This window comes from Myotis yumanensis, unplaced genomic scaffold (genome assembly GCF_028538775.1).
Source record: "Myotis yumanensis isolate MYYU_CA2020_CCGP unplaced genomic scaffold, mMyoYum1.0.hap1 SCAF_9, whole genome shotgun sequence".
Classification (NCBI taxonomy): domain Eukaryota; kingdom Metazoa; phylum Chordata; class Mammalia; order Chiroptera; family Vespertilionidae; genus Myotis; species Myotis yumanensis.
In genome coordinates, this window is record NW_027223760.1 from 73,104,001 (window position 1) to 73,120,089 (window position 16,089).

At 38.2% G+C, this 16,089-nt stretch overlaps 2 protein-coding genes and 1 non-coding gene across 4 annotated transcripts in view; all 3 read left to right on the plus strand.

The window, feature by feature from the left end:
- The first annotated feature begins 1,229 nt into the window (after nt 1-1,229).
- Nucleotides 1,230-11,377, plus strand: DUS4L (dihydrouridine synthase 4 like). The gene is given in 7 exon segments (XM_070424658.1): nt 1,230-1,266; nt 1,269-1,344; nt 4,825-4,946; nt 7,827-7,944; nt 9,006-9,128; nt 10,115-10,341; nt 11,042-11,377. Coding segments are annotated over 7 exon segments (951 nt in total). The 3' UTR covers nt 11,290-11,377.
- LOC139017101 (small nucleolar RNA SNORA42/SNORA80 family) lies at nt 7,416-7,551 on the plus strand. Its single transcript, XR_011472781.1, has one exon. It is a non-coding gene; the product is annotated as a small nucleolar RNA SNORA42/SNORA80 family (small nucleolar RNA).
- Nucleotides 11,378-12,319: 942 nt separating the features above from the next.
- Nucleotides 12,320-16,089, plus strand: part of LOC139016513 (B-cell receptor-associated protein 29) — a 35,838-nt gene continuing 32,068 nt past the window's right edge. For both annotated transcript variants that reach the window (XM_070424659.1, XM_070424660.1), the window contains exons 1-2: nt 12,320-12,390; nt 12,810-12,916. In XM_070424659.1, the coding sequence (XP_070280760.1) occupies nt 12,825-12,916 (92 nt within the window). In that variant the 5' untranslated portion in view covers nt 12,320-12,390; nt 12,810-12,824. The remainder of the gene's footprint in view (nt 12,391-12,809; nt 12,917-16,089) is intronic.

Sequence of the window (16,089 nt, forward strand, 5' to 3'; positions counted from 1 at the left end):
CCTAGGTTTCTGACTTGAGTGAGTAGGGGTGGATGGTGATGGCATAACCAAGATATGAAATGCAAGAGAGAAGAAACAGGTTTAACTCGTGAAAAGAACTACTGTTTTGTTGCTTATACTTCATATACGTGGCTTACGTCATTCTAATGAATTTTTATTATAAAAAAGATAAGATGCCAATAACTCTGAATTTTTAAGTCAGGCTAATTGAACAGTGATTAGTAAAACTAGTTTTTCATATTCCAACTGTACATACTACCTAAGGAAATTGAAATAATTGGTTTATGTTTAGGTTACACCAGTACTTTCAGGATTAGCCAAATAAAAAATTTCATGTTGAGCAAGTTAACCTTCCTGAAGTTGGTCCATATCTGTTTCAAACTTCCTAAGGGCAAATATTGAAATATGAAAAGCAGCTAACAGTATGAAATTATAGAATTTTAGGTATATCAACTATAAAATACTATGAATTACTGAATTTAATCATTTGTTCCTCTTTCAGTATAAAAGTGATTTACTATGTAGTTATATATTTATATAATTGAAATTTTCACTAGATACTAGCACATTTAAGTTTTTAAAATAATAAAAGTTGGTGGAGTCTTTTGCCTTCTGATTCAGGTACAAAGAATAGGATTTGAGAATAAGAATAAATAGTAAACATACCAGTCTATCTTTGGAAATGCTAACTACTACTTAAAGTTGTTCAATTAATGCCATTTAACTTTCCTGGATAAAACTTTAAAAGTGCGTCATACACCGATGATAAATGGAATTATTTCAATCAAATTTCCTGGTTTATCATTGTCAAAAACTAAAAAATAACATGAAAAAGTATAACCTGATATACCATAAAAAAAGATTTTGTAGTTTTCAACATCTTGATTATTTATTAATTTGGACAGAAAATGTTACTATGAGTTAAGTACAGAATTTGAAACTGTTAGTGTTTGACATGAACAAGCATAATCTGTACAGAACATAAATATCATAATTTCCCAAAGTGCTAAAACTATCAGTGACTTGTAAATAGAGGCAGAATTTTGTAATATCCTATTTGATACTGTGAAAAGAAGCTAAAAGGACTTCGAAGCCCACTGGCCTGATGAAAAATGTGTGTTCTTGGCAATTGAAATTGTTAGAATGATAGGAATTCATCTAATAAAAGTACCTTTTCTCTATCTAAACTGTGGGTTTTTTTCCCCCAGATTTGAAACAAATTTGTGTTCATGAAGAATGACTGCATACAAACCACAATATGTCAAGAAAGAAAAAAGATCCAATAGAACTGTTTCATTCTGGGCAGCTGGTAAAAGTCTCAGCCCCAATGGTTCGATATTCAAAGTAAGTATTGTTAAATGGTGATTTCCTTTCTATGCTCTTACTTTTTAAAAGTAAGGCCACCTCACCACATGTCATCTTCCAACACTTAACTTTTGAATCATGATCAAGGCTTGAGTCCTGGTGTTACCACTTGCCTAATATGTGTGTGGTCCCTCCCCAGCTGGCCAACCTCCCGTGTCCCTCCCTGGCCCCGATCGTGCACCGGTGGGGTCCCTCAGCCTCGCCTGCACCCTCTCGCAATCTGGGACCCCTGGAGGAATGTCAGAGAACCAGGTTTGGCCTGATCCTGCAGGCCAGCCCGAGGGACCCCACTGGTGCACGAATTCATGCACCAGGCCTCTAAGTATATCAGAATTTCCTTTTTAAGGCTGACTGACATTTCATTGTACATATATATCACATTTTGTTTATTCATTTATTAATTGATGACCACTTGATTCCTTCCATCTTAGGCTATTGGGAATAATGCTGCTATCAACATGGATGTGTAAATATCTCTTTGAGAACCTGCTTTCATTTATTTTGGGCATATGCCCAGAAGTGGAATTGTGGGATCATATGATAATTCCATTTTTATTTTTTTGAGAAAACTCCTTATTGTTTTTCATAGCACCTATACCATTATACATTCCCATCTGCCATGCACAAGAGTTCTGATTTCTCAACATCCTCACCAACACTTGTTTCTGTTTGCCTTTTGTTTGTTTTATTTTTTAGAATAGTTTATTGATTTTTAGAGTGAAAGGAAGGGAGAGAGGGATGAAGAGAGAGAAACATCGATGTGAGAGTGCACCATGGATCACTGCCTCCTTCACGCTCCCTGCCATGGATCAAACCCCCAACCAAGGCATGTGCCCTTGACCCGAAATTGAACCGTCAACCTCCTGGTGCATGGGACGACACCCAACCAATTGAGCCACACTAACCAAGGCATTTATTTGTTTGTTATTATAGCCATCCTAATGGATATAAAGTGGTATCCGCTGTGGTTTTGATTTGTATTTCTGTAGTGATGTTGAGCTTCTTTTCATGTGCTTTTAGCTATTTGTGTATTTTCTCTGGAGAAATGTTTTTTTCAAGTCCTTTGCCCATTTTTGAATCAGGTTGTTTGTTCTTTTGTTGTTGAGTTTTTGTTTACTATTGAGTTTTGAGAGTTCTCTATGTATTCTAGGTACTACTCATCAGATTTATGGTTTGCAAATATCTCCTCCCAGTATACAGCTTATCTTTTCATCCTCTTAATGAACTGTCTTTTGCAGAGCAAAAGATTTTTTTAATAATTAAGTCTAATTTATCAGTTTCTTTCTTTTGTAAATTGTGCTTTTGGTGTGAAGTGTAAGAAATCTTCATGTAGCTCTGGATTCTACAGATTTTCTCCTATTTTTTTCTCTAAAAGTCTTATAGCTTTATGTTTTGCACTTAAGTCCATGATCAATTTTGAGTTATTTTTTTGTAAGTGTGAGGCTTAGGTTAAGGTTGGTTTTTTGTTTGTTTGTTTTTTTTGTTGTGTGTTTTTTACTGTAGATGTCTAATGACTTCAGCACCATTTATTGAAAAGGCTATTTTCCACTATTGAATTACTTTTGCATTTTGTCAAAAATTCATTGGGAGTATTTGTATGGCTCTTTATCTGGATTCTTTGTTCTGTTCCATTAATCTATGTGTCTATTCCTCCAACAATACCATACTATAGCTAGCTATATATTAAATCTTGAAATCAGGTAGACTGAGTCTTCCACTTTATTTTTCTTTTTCAAAATTGTTTAGCTATTCTAGGTCATTTGCTGTCCTAAGTAAATTTTATGATGATGTTGTCTATACATACAAAATATCTAGCTGAATTTTCACAAGAATGACATTAAATATTCATATCAACTTTGAGAGAATCGAATTCCTTACTATGCTAAGTCACCCAACTCATGAAGACAATATGTCAAGATTTATTTAGATCTTATTTGATTTCTTTCATCACTTTGTGTAGTTTTCAGCATGTGAGTTCTGTATGTGTCTTGTTAGATTTACACCCATTTATTTCTCTCTTTTTGAGTGATTATAAATAGTATTATACTTTTAATTTTGGTGTTCATGTGTTAATTGCTTGTATATAGATATAAAATTGATTTCATGTTAATCTTATATCCTGTAACTTGAACTCACTTTTTGTTCTAGAAGGGTTTTTTGATAAATTCTCTAGGATTATCTATGTAAACAATTATATCATCTGCAAATAGGAACAGTTTTCTTTCTTCCTTTCTATCATATGCCTTTGATCATGCCTTATTACAGTGACTAGAAGTTTCAGCACTGTGTTGAATAAGAATGATGAAAGCAGACATCTTTGCCTTGTTCTTAATCTAGGGGGAAAGTAATCTATCTTTTACCTGTTAGTATAATGTTAGCTGTAGGACTTTTTGTGGGTGCTGTTTATCGAGTTGAGAAAGATCTCCTATTTTTCTGAAAATTCTTTTTATGAATGAGTATTACTTTGTCAAATGCTTTCTCTGCACTGATTAATATCATGATTTTTTTTTCTTTAGCCTATTAAATGGTAGATTACATTGATTCTGAGTATTGAACCTTCTGTTGTAACTGTTGTTTTTCTGACACCATTACAATCAGGTGGAGGTAGAAGTCCGGGTTCCCCATTTGGTCTCCTTTGACACTCTGAGGGCAAAGGGCTCCTCATTACTGCTGAGCAGCGGGGAGAGTTCCAGGTGCACATGGAGTGGGTGACCTGGTAGCTCCTGGGCAGTGAGGAAAGTCCTGGTTCTGCTCTAAGCATGCTCTGATACTACTCCCTGTGGGGAGGGAGGAGGAAGTCCAGACTCCCCATGAGGTCCCCACTGATACCACTGAAGGCACCTTGTTACTTGCCAGCAAGGATTCAAGTCCCAGCTACCTACCTGGCCTTTTCTGATACTACCTTGGCGGGGTGTTGAAGAACCTTGTCACAGCCTTGGAAAGGTAGAAACCTAGGCTCCCCACTCAACCTTTGTGGAGGGGAAACCACAGTTGTTTGTTCTTGGTGTTTGGCTGGAGTTGAGCTGCTATTGTGTACAATTTTCTGTCTTGCGAGGCTGACCCTTTCCTGGCTGTTTGGCTAGGGAGAGCAGACTTGTTGAGGCTCTTTTGTTTGCATATGTTGGTATTTCCAAGTTGCCAGCTTCTTCAACTCCAAGTCTGGGATATTTGAGGTAAAGAGAAAACCCAAGAAACTCACCATTGTTATTCCTCAAGTCCTGAGTTCACTAGCCTGTTTTCTTCTCTCCACCTTTGAGAAATTTTCTCTTTTTTTTAAATAAATAAAACCCAGGGGTTTTAGTTATACTAAGCAGGCAGTATAGGGGAAAGTACATCTCCATCTTCTAATACATAGACCTTTCCGCTAATAAATATTTAATAGTTAACTAAATGAAACTTGGAAGTACATATGATTGGGGTGATTTCTAAACGTCTAATTAAAGTTTTATCCCTTTACAGGTTAGCTTTTAGAACACTAGTAAGAAAGTACAATTGTGATCTGTGCTACACACCAATGATAGTGGCTGCTGATTTCGTCAGATCTGAAAAAGCCAGAGACAGTGAATTTACCACAAACCAAGGTATGTGAAATTCAGAGTTTGGTGACTTGGTAAAACTTAAAAATCCCAATTCAGAGATTTTATTTTTGAATCTTTTAGTATTTAATGTTTTTTAATAAGTCTTTGTAAAATACATTTCTACTGAGTGTCTTCAAACTGGATGGTATACAAAATACTAAGCCTTCCTTAGGGCCCACATTCTCTCACCTAGACTATTAGATTAGGTTCCTATCTCACTGCCCCCACTCTTGTCCCAATCTAAACTATCCTCCAAACAACCCAAAGTGACCTTTCTAAAATGTAAATTTGATCACTTCTCTTAGACCTCTTTTTGCCTAAAGCAGTGATTCTCAGAGTGTGATTCCCCAGACCAGCAAGACAAGCTGCATCTGGAAACTTGTTAGAAATGAAAATTCGCTGCCTCAACTCCAGGCCTACTGAATCAGAAACTCTAAGCCTTCCAGATGATTCTAAGCTTGCTAAAGATTGAGAACCACTGGCCCAAAGAGTAAAATTCTAGCACCTGTGAATAATATGTAACATTCTTCATGATCTAGCCTCTGAATACATCCTCAGCTTTCTTTATCTTCCATTAGTTTTTCTCCAGAGCCCACTGACTTTATTACTCACAAATGCTGAGTTATTTTAAGGCCCATGCTCTATTCTCTCACACTTCTCTACCTAGAATCTCCTCAGCCATGCTTATCCCTTATATCCCTATTTCTCTGGCAAACAACAGTTTATGCTTCTTAATCTAGCTCTGGAATTTTGTGGCTAAGGTACTTTCCTAATCACCCTCCACTCGTATTATTTCTTTGAAGAACGGTCTTTAAATGTTGCACTTAATCCTACTGTGTTATAATTTCCTCTTTGAATACCTGTGTCTCCTCCTGGACTGTGGGCTCCCTGAGACCTGGAACTGTTTCTTACTGATTTATAGCCTCAGTTTCTAGTGCAGTGTTGAAATATATTAGAACCATAAAAAAATGTTAAACTGAAATTCTATAACTCTTTTGAGTTACAAAGGGGAAAGCACCTTACATCCTCAGGAAAAGGCAAATTTTCTGATCCTAGGATAATACTGTAAATTAGTGGAACTAGGGTGATACCCAGAAATCTGCATTTTTGGCAAACACCCAGTAAATCTCAAACAGGTAGTCCTCAAAAAGTCTTTAGAAAAATTAAAATACATCTATCCAGAGTTTTAACACTAACCCAAAGATGAAAAAAAAAAATTGTCCTTTAAAACCTAGGAAAGTTCTGATGTATTTGGCTGTATTAAAATTTAAACTTTTATATGTAAGAAAATAGCACAAATATACTCAAAAAACAAACTAAAATTGGGAAAGTGTTTATGATATTTTATATTTAGGCTAGAGCTAATTTCATTGTTTTATAAAAAAATTAATATTGAAAAGGAATAACTAAAAGAAAAATTATGCATATAAAAATGTACAAAGAATATGGAAAGCCCAGAAAGAAAAATATACACTATTGGATATACAGCATAGGATAAGTTATAAGAAAACAAGAATTTGATCCATATTGGTATGTATCTATGTTGGTTTTGGAACTCAGTTCCTTCATTCTGCTCCACTAGGCCAACTGTTGGGTCCGAGCCCCTCTGCCAGGGGCTGGACCTCCTTGAACGCCAGGTATTCGATGACAGAGAAGCCATGAGAAGTTGTGGGTATATAAGAGAGTCTTTATTGTGGGAGCCAGTGGTTAAGTAGCCATTGCTAACAAGGAGCCACTAAACAAAACAGTTCTTCAAAGCAAAGTCCCATACAGTAGCCATGCCCCAGCTAGGTAACAATACATCTTTCCCACACAGCAACAGCAGCCTCTGTACCTACAGCCATTATCTGAGCAGCCACATGCTGCCTGCTGGTCATTAACATTTTATACTACTTAGACAAAAGAGGCTTCTTGCCAAATAGTGACCTCAGTCTTTTGGGTCATAGAAGGGCACACTTGTGCAGTGTACATACAGATTACTGTGGCCTTGCTCTTGCACCTGTGTATAGCATCTTAGCCTTGAACACTTGATTAAGATCCCCACACTCAGAATGGCCTTGAACATCCGGTGTACTCTGAATAGGCCCTCCACACTCCAATTGACCTTGAGCATCTGAATAGGGTCCCCACAGTTGGTAAATTGTTTTGAAAGAAGTTTTTGTAATGTCTATCAAATGTTAGATGCTTGTCCAAAAGTTACACACCTAGGAATTTACCCTCTGAATGTACTCACAAAAGCATGTGAGAGTATCCTCATCACATTGTTTGCAATAGCCACAAACGAAAAACTATCTAGAAGTACACTATGTGGTTCATCTATATACAGTGGAATATGCCACTGAAAAGAAAATAAGTCTAAGTACAGCTCCCAGACACATCAGGTTAAAAAAAAAAAAACATTGTAGCAATGTACATAGAATGTTCACATTGGTTAAAAATTTACAGGTAAACATAAAATTGTTCTGGAATAATGCATGGTCATGATTTATGGGGGGCCCTTGTCTGTGGGCCTCTCATAGTGGACCCATGCCAGAAGAAGTTGCAGCCTCAAACCATTGCCCAGCCTCCTTACCCTTGGGTTGTGAGCACTGAAGGGGGCTGTACAGTATGAAAAAAAAAAATTGTTCTGGAATACAGTAACTAATTCTCACCTTTGGAAAGGGGTTCATTTGTCAACAGTATTGTACTTTTCATTTTATCAAACCTTACACTTGAATTTGAACTAAATGTGAATTGCTTTTTATTTAAAATATTTAAAATTATTTTAATGCTCCCTTGTTTGGACAGATACTTCTTAGGCTAAAAATAGTTATTTTATATTGGTATCTCGTGTGTGTATGTGTGTTTTTGTGAATTTTAATGTTGACCTATTTGTTTTATCAGGTGATTGCCCACTGATTGTTCAGTTTGCTGCTAATGATGCAAGACTTTTATCTGATGCTGCTCGTATAGTCTGTCCTTATGCGGATGGAATAGACATTAACTGTGGTTGCCCTCAGAGGTAAAGCTCAAAAGAAGTTGGAAGAATTTTCAAAAAGATTAGAAAAAACTATGTGAACATGGTAAACTATCTTTCTAGTTTTCCAATAATTAAAAAGTAAAGAAAATAGAGTTAAAGCACTTAGGCTCTAACTGAGAAGAGAAAAACAGGGAAAGGTTATTTAGGAACATACACGCAGAGTTATTTTCTGATGGCTAAAACAATGTATAGACCCTTGACAGCTGTTTTATCTTACCTCACCACTAGAATTTTTTAAAGTATGGATCTGCCTTGAACCTCATCCATAAGTAGCTATATGAGACACTGATGTTTATAGCAAATTCTAAAATGTATTTTTACTGTCATGTCAGACATATGTGCTCTAGAAACTATGGTTCTGTGATTTGGGAGCTTACCACTTATTTTCTCCTAATTAATTTTCTGTATAAGAATACCTTCTTATGATTACCTTTCTTTCCCCTATACCACAATTATTTGGTTGGTTCTAAATAACTGTGTATTTGTAGGATGTACTTAATTTGACAATATCCCTATGTTTCTGACACTGTACTAGATTATCTGACAATAATTCAAAATGTGTCCAAATAATAAAATCAAGGTTTTAAACACAGCATAATCCAAATCAGATTAGACATATTTGTATGCTCATTAGGAGAGTTAAATAAGCTATTTAGTGGTGTTGGAATGCTATAAGCCAAACATCTCTCTACTATTAAGACTAATAAAACCTCTTATGTATAATAAACATCAAATTTGGAATTTAAAAAATCTGAAATAATTGAAATTAATTACAAGTACTTAAATCTGTTTTGGTTGAATGGATAGTAATTTAATTTTCTGACTTGCCAATGAAAACCATTTCCTAAGTACTTTTTGATCTGGGAACCTGTTTTCCTAATCTTAAATTGGTCCACTTAAAATTGTTGGGTCTATGAATTGTAAAAATCTGATTCCATTCAAGATTGCTCGATAGAGAAATAGTAGATGCACTTACAGTGCCTTTAGAAATGTATCTTCTTTTTCAACTACAGTTTATTTGTTGTTGTGTTTGCTTCATAAAGATGGGCAATGGCTGACGGTTATGGAGCTTGCTTAATAAACAAGCCAGAGCTTGTTCAAGATATGGTGAGACAAGTAAGAAATCAAGTGGAAAATCCCAGATTTTCAATATCTATTAAAATAAGGTAAAAATATTTTAATCTGTTGACAGATAGTTCTTTACTTAGGAAATAAAAGAATATTCCTTCTGTTTGGGGCTGCAGGGTTGTCTTTCTATCCTTAACTTGTAGGTGGTGTATAGAAATGTTGAAACAAGATATTTAGTAAATGGATATATACAGTATTTTTTATATATATATATAATCCAGAGCAACTTCCTCTTTGTATTGTTTAACAGAAATGAAAACATCCCTTTATTATTAAAAACTTTTATCCAAGCCTGGCCAGTGTGGCTCAGTTGGTTGAGCACCATCCCATGCACCAGGAGGTCACCAGTTAAGTTCCTGGTCAGGGACATGCTCAGGTTTCGGGCTTGATCCCCCGGTGTGGGCATGCAGGAGGCAGCTGATTGATGTTTCTCTCTCATCAATGTTTCTATCTCTCTCTCCGTTTTTTTGAAATCAATTTTGTAAAAAAATTTAAGAACTTTCCTCAAAAAGAAACCCTTAACTTTTTCTATGTACTACTTAATTAATGCTAAGATACAATCCTGGTACCAAGAGTAGAAAATAGGAATGGTATTTGCACTAAAATTTCACAATGAAAATAAAATAAACCAGGAATCAGTTTTTTGGTGATAGGTTAAAAACATATTTCAAGATAAATGAGTATTATATTCTCGCACTTGAGGAATGGGCATACACAAGCAAATATTAGGATAGCATCTTTCAATTCATATTGTAGTATTTGGCTGACATTTTCAGTTTCGAAAGCCAAAGGGGAGGAGCACTGGGTAAGATAAAACTTGTCATCTTATTGTTGCCAATAGTGAAATAGCTACATTTGAAATCTTAAATTGGAAATGATCCCTGAGCAAAAAAAACCCTTAGTGGTGTATAGTGATCATATGATGTAGAAAAATTACATAATGTTTTATATGAAATATTATTTAGTTATTAATTTTAGCTTTGATTTGTGCTATAAAAAGATGGCTATAATTTTGAAATTATAGGATCCATGATGACCTTGCAAGAACTGTGGATCTTTGTCGAAAGGCTGAAGCAACAGGAGTTTCCTGGATTACAGTCCATGGAAGAACTGTTGAAGAAAGACATCAGCCAGTTCACTATGAAGCCATTAAAATAATTAAGGAAAATATGTCTATACCTGTTATTGCTAATGGAGACATCAGAAGCTTAAAAGAAGCAGAAAAAGTGTGCCATATTACTGGGACAGATGGTAAGAAAGAAGTACTTGAATTTTTGTCTTTTAACTAGCAAAAAAAGTGGGGGTGGGAGAATGTTAATGTTTTCATTATTTTTCTTTAAATTGGAACTATATTTTTCTCCTGTGTTGGTTAAAGCTAAGCAATTTATTAAAATGATGCTTAGAAACAGTAGATTAGTTGAGATAAAGTCATTCTTGTTACTGCCACCATCATATCCAGTGAAAGACTAGTTAAGAATCTTACAGATAGCCTATCAGTAAAATAGAACACCTAGACTAGAACTGAGAGTGAGCGAACACAAGAGTAGTCAAAGGAACCAAAAGAACCCCAGCCTTCTATGCAGTTTCATTATCCCCTTAAATTACTGGCAGACCAAACCCTGTGATACCTACTGCTAGGTGGGAGAATGCAGATAAAACTTAACTTCAAGCAAGCCCAATTTATGACAATTTGGATTTACCCTTAACAGAAAGCCTAAAGATTAATTGCTTAATGTAGAAGTCTTAATAAAATAAAAAATATCTGTAACTACCTTTAAACTTATAGAAACTTTAAAAAATTGTATTATAATTGAATTATACAGACTAATATCAGGGTATTGTGAAACCTTGTAATATACTTTATTTTTTAATATTCTCGGTTTGTTTGAGTGTGACCTTGTAACTATGAGTTCTTAATATGTGGATAAATGTTCTATGCTTTAATTTGCAGGTGTGATGGTTGCAAGAGGACTCTTAGCAAACCCAGCCATGTTTGCTGGATATGAGGAAACCCCCCTGAAATGTATCTGGGATTGGGTTGACCTTGCTCTTGAACTTGGAACTCCGTATATGTGTTTCCATCAACATTTAATGTACATGATGGAAAAGATAACTTCAAGGCAAGAAAAAAAAATATTTAATGCTTTGTCAAGCACATCAGCAGTCTTAGATTACCTTACGGACCATTATGGGATGTGATTGGACTTCCTAAGTTGTTTTAATATGTACTTTAAAGGAATTGTGTTTTTAACATTTTTAAATAAATTTTTTTATTTTAATACTAAAAGTATGACTCATAGTATCTGTAAGTTAACATGAAGTATGTTTTTAATAAGAAAAAGTGCAGAGAAGTGACAAAACAAATGCCAACCTCTGTAAAATGAAAAGGAACAAGACATTCTGTATAGAATGCATTCAGGGCTTAGATTAAAAGTTCAAATTGAAAAATCAAAGTGTACTTCCTGAGATTTATATGTATGATCACTGATGTAATGTCTAATTATGGGTGTACACTAGAAACTAATACAATATTGTATGTCAACTGTAACTGAAAAATTTAAAAATGATCATAAATACATAACATTTTAACATACAAGTATAATGTAACCCTGAGAAATGGTCATAGAAGAAAATACCCATGCCTACCTTGTTTCCCTTTCCTATCAGTCTCCAAGCACCCTCAAGTTGATTGCCTCTTCCCAGCCCATGGACAAGCGCATTAAAACACAGAGTAGGTCTTCACTGTGCTATTCCCAGTCTCAGAAGAACAAAATGTTGCTCAGCTACCCAATCCTGACCCTTCTATTTAACTACAGGTTATTTCCAGACAGTGAAACCGGTTCTATCCTAACAGGGCCTGAATAGAAAAGGAGTCCGTTTCAAACGCGTTTGCAGAACTTGCACCCCCCTGTCGAGTCCTCCCCTCCGCGCCCCTTCCTTCCCCCGGGGCCCCAGGAAGCGCTATCAGAAAACTCCATTAAGGACGCCTGCCACCCAAACCACAGTTTTAGAAATTGGAAGTCGGCACTTGGGAGCCCGAAGCACCGGTCGAAAGGCTGATTCCTCTAATTCCATCGCCAATTAGAAAGCAATGATTGCTAACCCTCGCGTCCGCGCCGCCCGGGACCCCGCGGGCACCCGCACCCCGGGCCGGAGCTGGACGCGCAGACGGGGCGGGCCCAGCGGCGGGTCCAGCTGCGCGCGGGGCGGAGCGCGCGCCCCTCCCTCCCCCGCGCGGCGTCTGACGTCGGCCGCGTCGGCGCCCACGGGCAGCGCGCGGAGCCGGCGGCCGCAGGCGGGGTAAGGCCGGGCGGGGACCGGGGGCCGCGGTCCTCCAGGCGGCGTGGGCGCCAGGCCGGCGGGGCGCGGAGCCGCGGCGGTGGGGTCTGGGGAGCGGGCCCTGCCTCCGGCCCGTCGACCCAGGGCCCGGGGCGCGTTCGCCGAGCGCAGGGTGCCCAGCGCGGGCCGTGGTGGAGGCGGGCGTTGGGCAGGTGTCCCCGGGAAGGTGGAGGGAAAACACGTCCCGGGCGCCCGGCGGCCGCCTGGCAGGCGACTCCCGGCCCCTGAATCTTCGCCTCCCTCCCTCCTGGGCTAACCCGGCCGCCTCCATTACGGGAGGGTCGGCACCGTCCACTCCCTGGGCGCAAGCATGCGCCCTGGGGGCCGGGCACCCCCTTCACGTGGAAAGACAGCCAGTAAAATGATGATCCTCTATTTAGGTGTGAAGAGGAAGCATGACCCTCCAGTGGACGGCAGTGGCAACCTTTCTTTATGCTGAAATAGGACTCATTTTGCTCTTCTGTCTACCTTTCATTCCTCCCCAGAGGTAGGGAACCTCTCCCTTGTTACAATAATAAATACGTGTGTAGCCCCCCGTAGGCTGTTTAGTGTGATACGGGAACATTTTTTTTCTTAAGATTTAAAAGTTTTGGGTGCTGATTGTATAAAAGGTGTACTTCTAAATAAACTCTAAAGCAGTGGTTCTCGACCTTCGTAATGCCGCGACCCTTTAATACAGTTCCTCAAGTTGTGGTGACCCCCAATTTCATTGTTACAAATTGAACATAATGAAAGCATAGTGATTAATGACAAAAACAATATGTAATTATATATGTGTTTTCCGATGGTCTTAAGTGAGCCCTGTGAAGGGGTCGCGACCCCCAGGTTGAGAGTAAAGGAACAAATTATAAATATAGAATGGCAATATTAAAACATCACTAGATGAAACTTTCTGTTAAACACACAAATGAATTAACTTTCCCACCTCCCTTCTAAAAGGAGAGGGGCAAGTCCTTTGGTTTCTGTTGATTACAGATATAATAAAGGTCGTACTTTTGCCACCTGTCTTGTCAGCAGGTTCCACTTTGTTTTATCGCCCTGAATTGGAAGAGTGGACTGAATGAAGGCAGATGCGTAAAAGGTGACTCACATGGGTGCAAAGTGTCTCACTGGGGCAGTCACGTGACAATGCAGAAACGACAGCCGATACATGATGCTTAGTTTCGGCCCATGTAACCAATAAATAGTTTCCGTAATGTTTAGTTGTAATTTCACTACTTTTCCCCACGCACAGAATTGATGAATGTATGTTGAAAGTGCTGGTTATGCCCTAACCCGTTTGGCTCAGTGGATAGAGCGTCGTCCTGTGGACTGAAGGATCCCAGATTCGATTCTGGTCAAGGGCATGTACCTTGGTTGCGGGCACATCCCCAGTAGGGTGTGTGCAGGAGGCAGCTGATCGATGTTTCTCTCTCATTGATGTTTCTCTCTATCCCTCTCCCTTCCTCTCTGTAAAAAATCAATAAAATATATATTTTTAAAAGTGTTGGTTATGGAAAGTATCTGAGCCATACGTTAGCATTAGTTCCTTAGGAAGGACCTTCAGAGGCCTTTACGCACTGACTATTGTAAATGAAGCATTGCCTCCCTTTACCCTGTGATAATCCATCTGTTGGGAGTTCAGTTTTAGATCCAGAAGCTTGCTAGCATGAATGGTGAAATACATTTGTAATAAAAATGTTACAACACCTTTGTTCGTACTTGTGGCATAGAAGAAAATCTTGCATAAATGAAATCCTACAGATGACCCGCTGGAGTTTTTAGTACGATCCCATGACCGGGAGAGACGTAAGCAAGTTTTTACCTTGGCTCAGGGTTCAGGTAGTCTTTCACAACTCTTAACTTGTTTCTTACCTACCTGGCTTTCTACTCACTTCAGTTTTAGCCAGTGATACCATCACTTTTTTCTTTCTTACTAAAGAAAAGAGATTGAATCATACTGTAGGAAAAGGCCTTAGGGATAATTGTATCCAACCGAGTTATCTGTAAGGAAGGTGGTCTAGCTGATCCATGGAAGATTCCAGACAAAAATCTAGCTTTCAGTCTAGTGCTCGTTCTACTCCATCCTACCTACCTGTCATCACCTTGATTAGGTTTCTTTCTTTCTGTTTTTAATAAAATTTTATTGATTTCAGAGAGGAAAGGAGAGAGAGAGAAACATCAATGATGAAAGAGAATCATTGATCGGCTGCCTCCTGCATGCCCTGCCTGGAGAATCGAGCCTGCAACCCAGGCATGTGCCCTGATGGGAATGGAACTGTGACCTTCTAGGTCATAGGTCGAAGCTCAACCACTGAGTCATGCAGGCCGGGCTTGATTTGGTTTCTAATCCTTAATAGCACCCTGTTGAGCTTTTTTGCTGATACTAGCAAGGACTTGCAAAAAAATTTTTTTGTCAGTTTATCTTTTCTCCATCAAAATGACCGTAAATTATGGATCTTTTTCTTCCAAGTATAATTTTTTCCCCATCCTGATCAAGTAGCTATTTGATAGATTGTGTATATATGCACACATTACATAAATATACTCTCTTATACATGAGAAAATATGGCATATTAGTGCACATGTCGTTTATAATATGTCCTTATTGTGCGTTTCTCCATCTTTTTATCTTTTATATGTGTATCACCATAATCTCTTTTTAAAGATTTTTATTGAGGTTTAGAGAGGGAGGGAGGGAGAGGGAGAGAGAGAGAGAAACAGCGATGTGAGAGTGACATATCATTGGCTGCCTCCTGTATGTGCCTTTACCAGGAATCAAACCGGCAACCGCTTGGTGCATGGGACGATGCCCAACCAGCTGAGCCACACTGGCCAGGGCTCACCATAATCTTCACAGGCTTCAGTCTTTATTTCATTTGGCTCTCTACTCTTTTCTCACATAACCCACTAGTTAGACATATACTCACAGGTCACACTGCTTGGGTTTCTATCCCAACTCTGCAAGTTACTCCATGATCTTGGGCAAGTGATTTGCCATCCCTAGTCAGTTTCCCCATTTGTAAAATGGAGGTAATACTGGTATCCACCTTATATAGTGGTTGTGGTGATAAAATTAGCTAAGACATGTAAAAATGCTTGGAACCATAGTATAGCAAGGACTCAATAAATGCTACCTATTATTAACTGTTCCTTGAATTCGATGTTAATATAAACTGCTAGTTGTTCCCTGTAGGGGTGTTTTTTGTGTTTCCTTTTAACACTGGCCCTTGAAATGTGAATTTACATTTGGACCTTGATCAAGGTATTGCCACTTTATATTTTCTAAAAATAAAGTTTTTATCATGTAAAATTTAAATAGTCCTTGGAATTGAAAACACAGAGACAGAAAAAAAACACAACAAAAAAACACTTTATGCCCTAGCCGGTTTGGCTCAGTGGATAGAGCGTTGGCCTGCAGACTGGAGGGTCCTGGGTTCGATTCTGGCCAAGGGCGTGTGCCTTGGTTGCAGGCACATCCCCATTGGGAGATGTGCAGGAGGCAGCTGATCGATGTTTCTCTCTCATCGATGTTTCTGGCTCACTAACACTCTCCCTTCCTCTCTGTAAAAAATCAATAAAATATATTTAAAAAAAACAAAAAACACTTTAACTTATATCAGTCTTCCTCTCCCCACCAACTTCAAGTTATTACTTAGAGTTGTTTTCAAAACACATTAA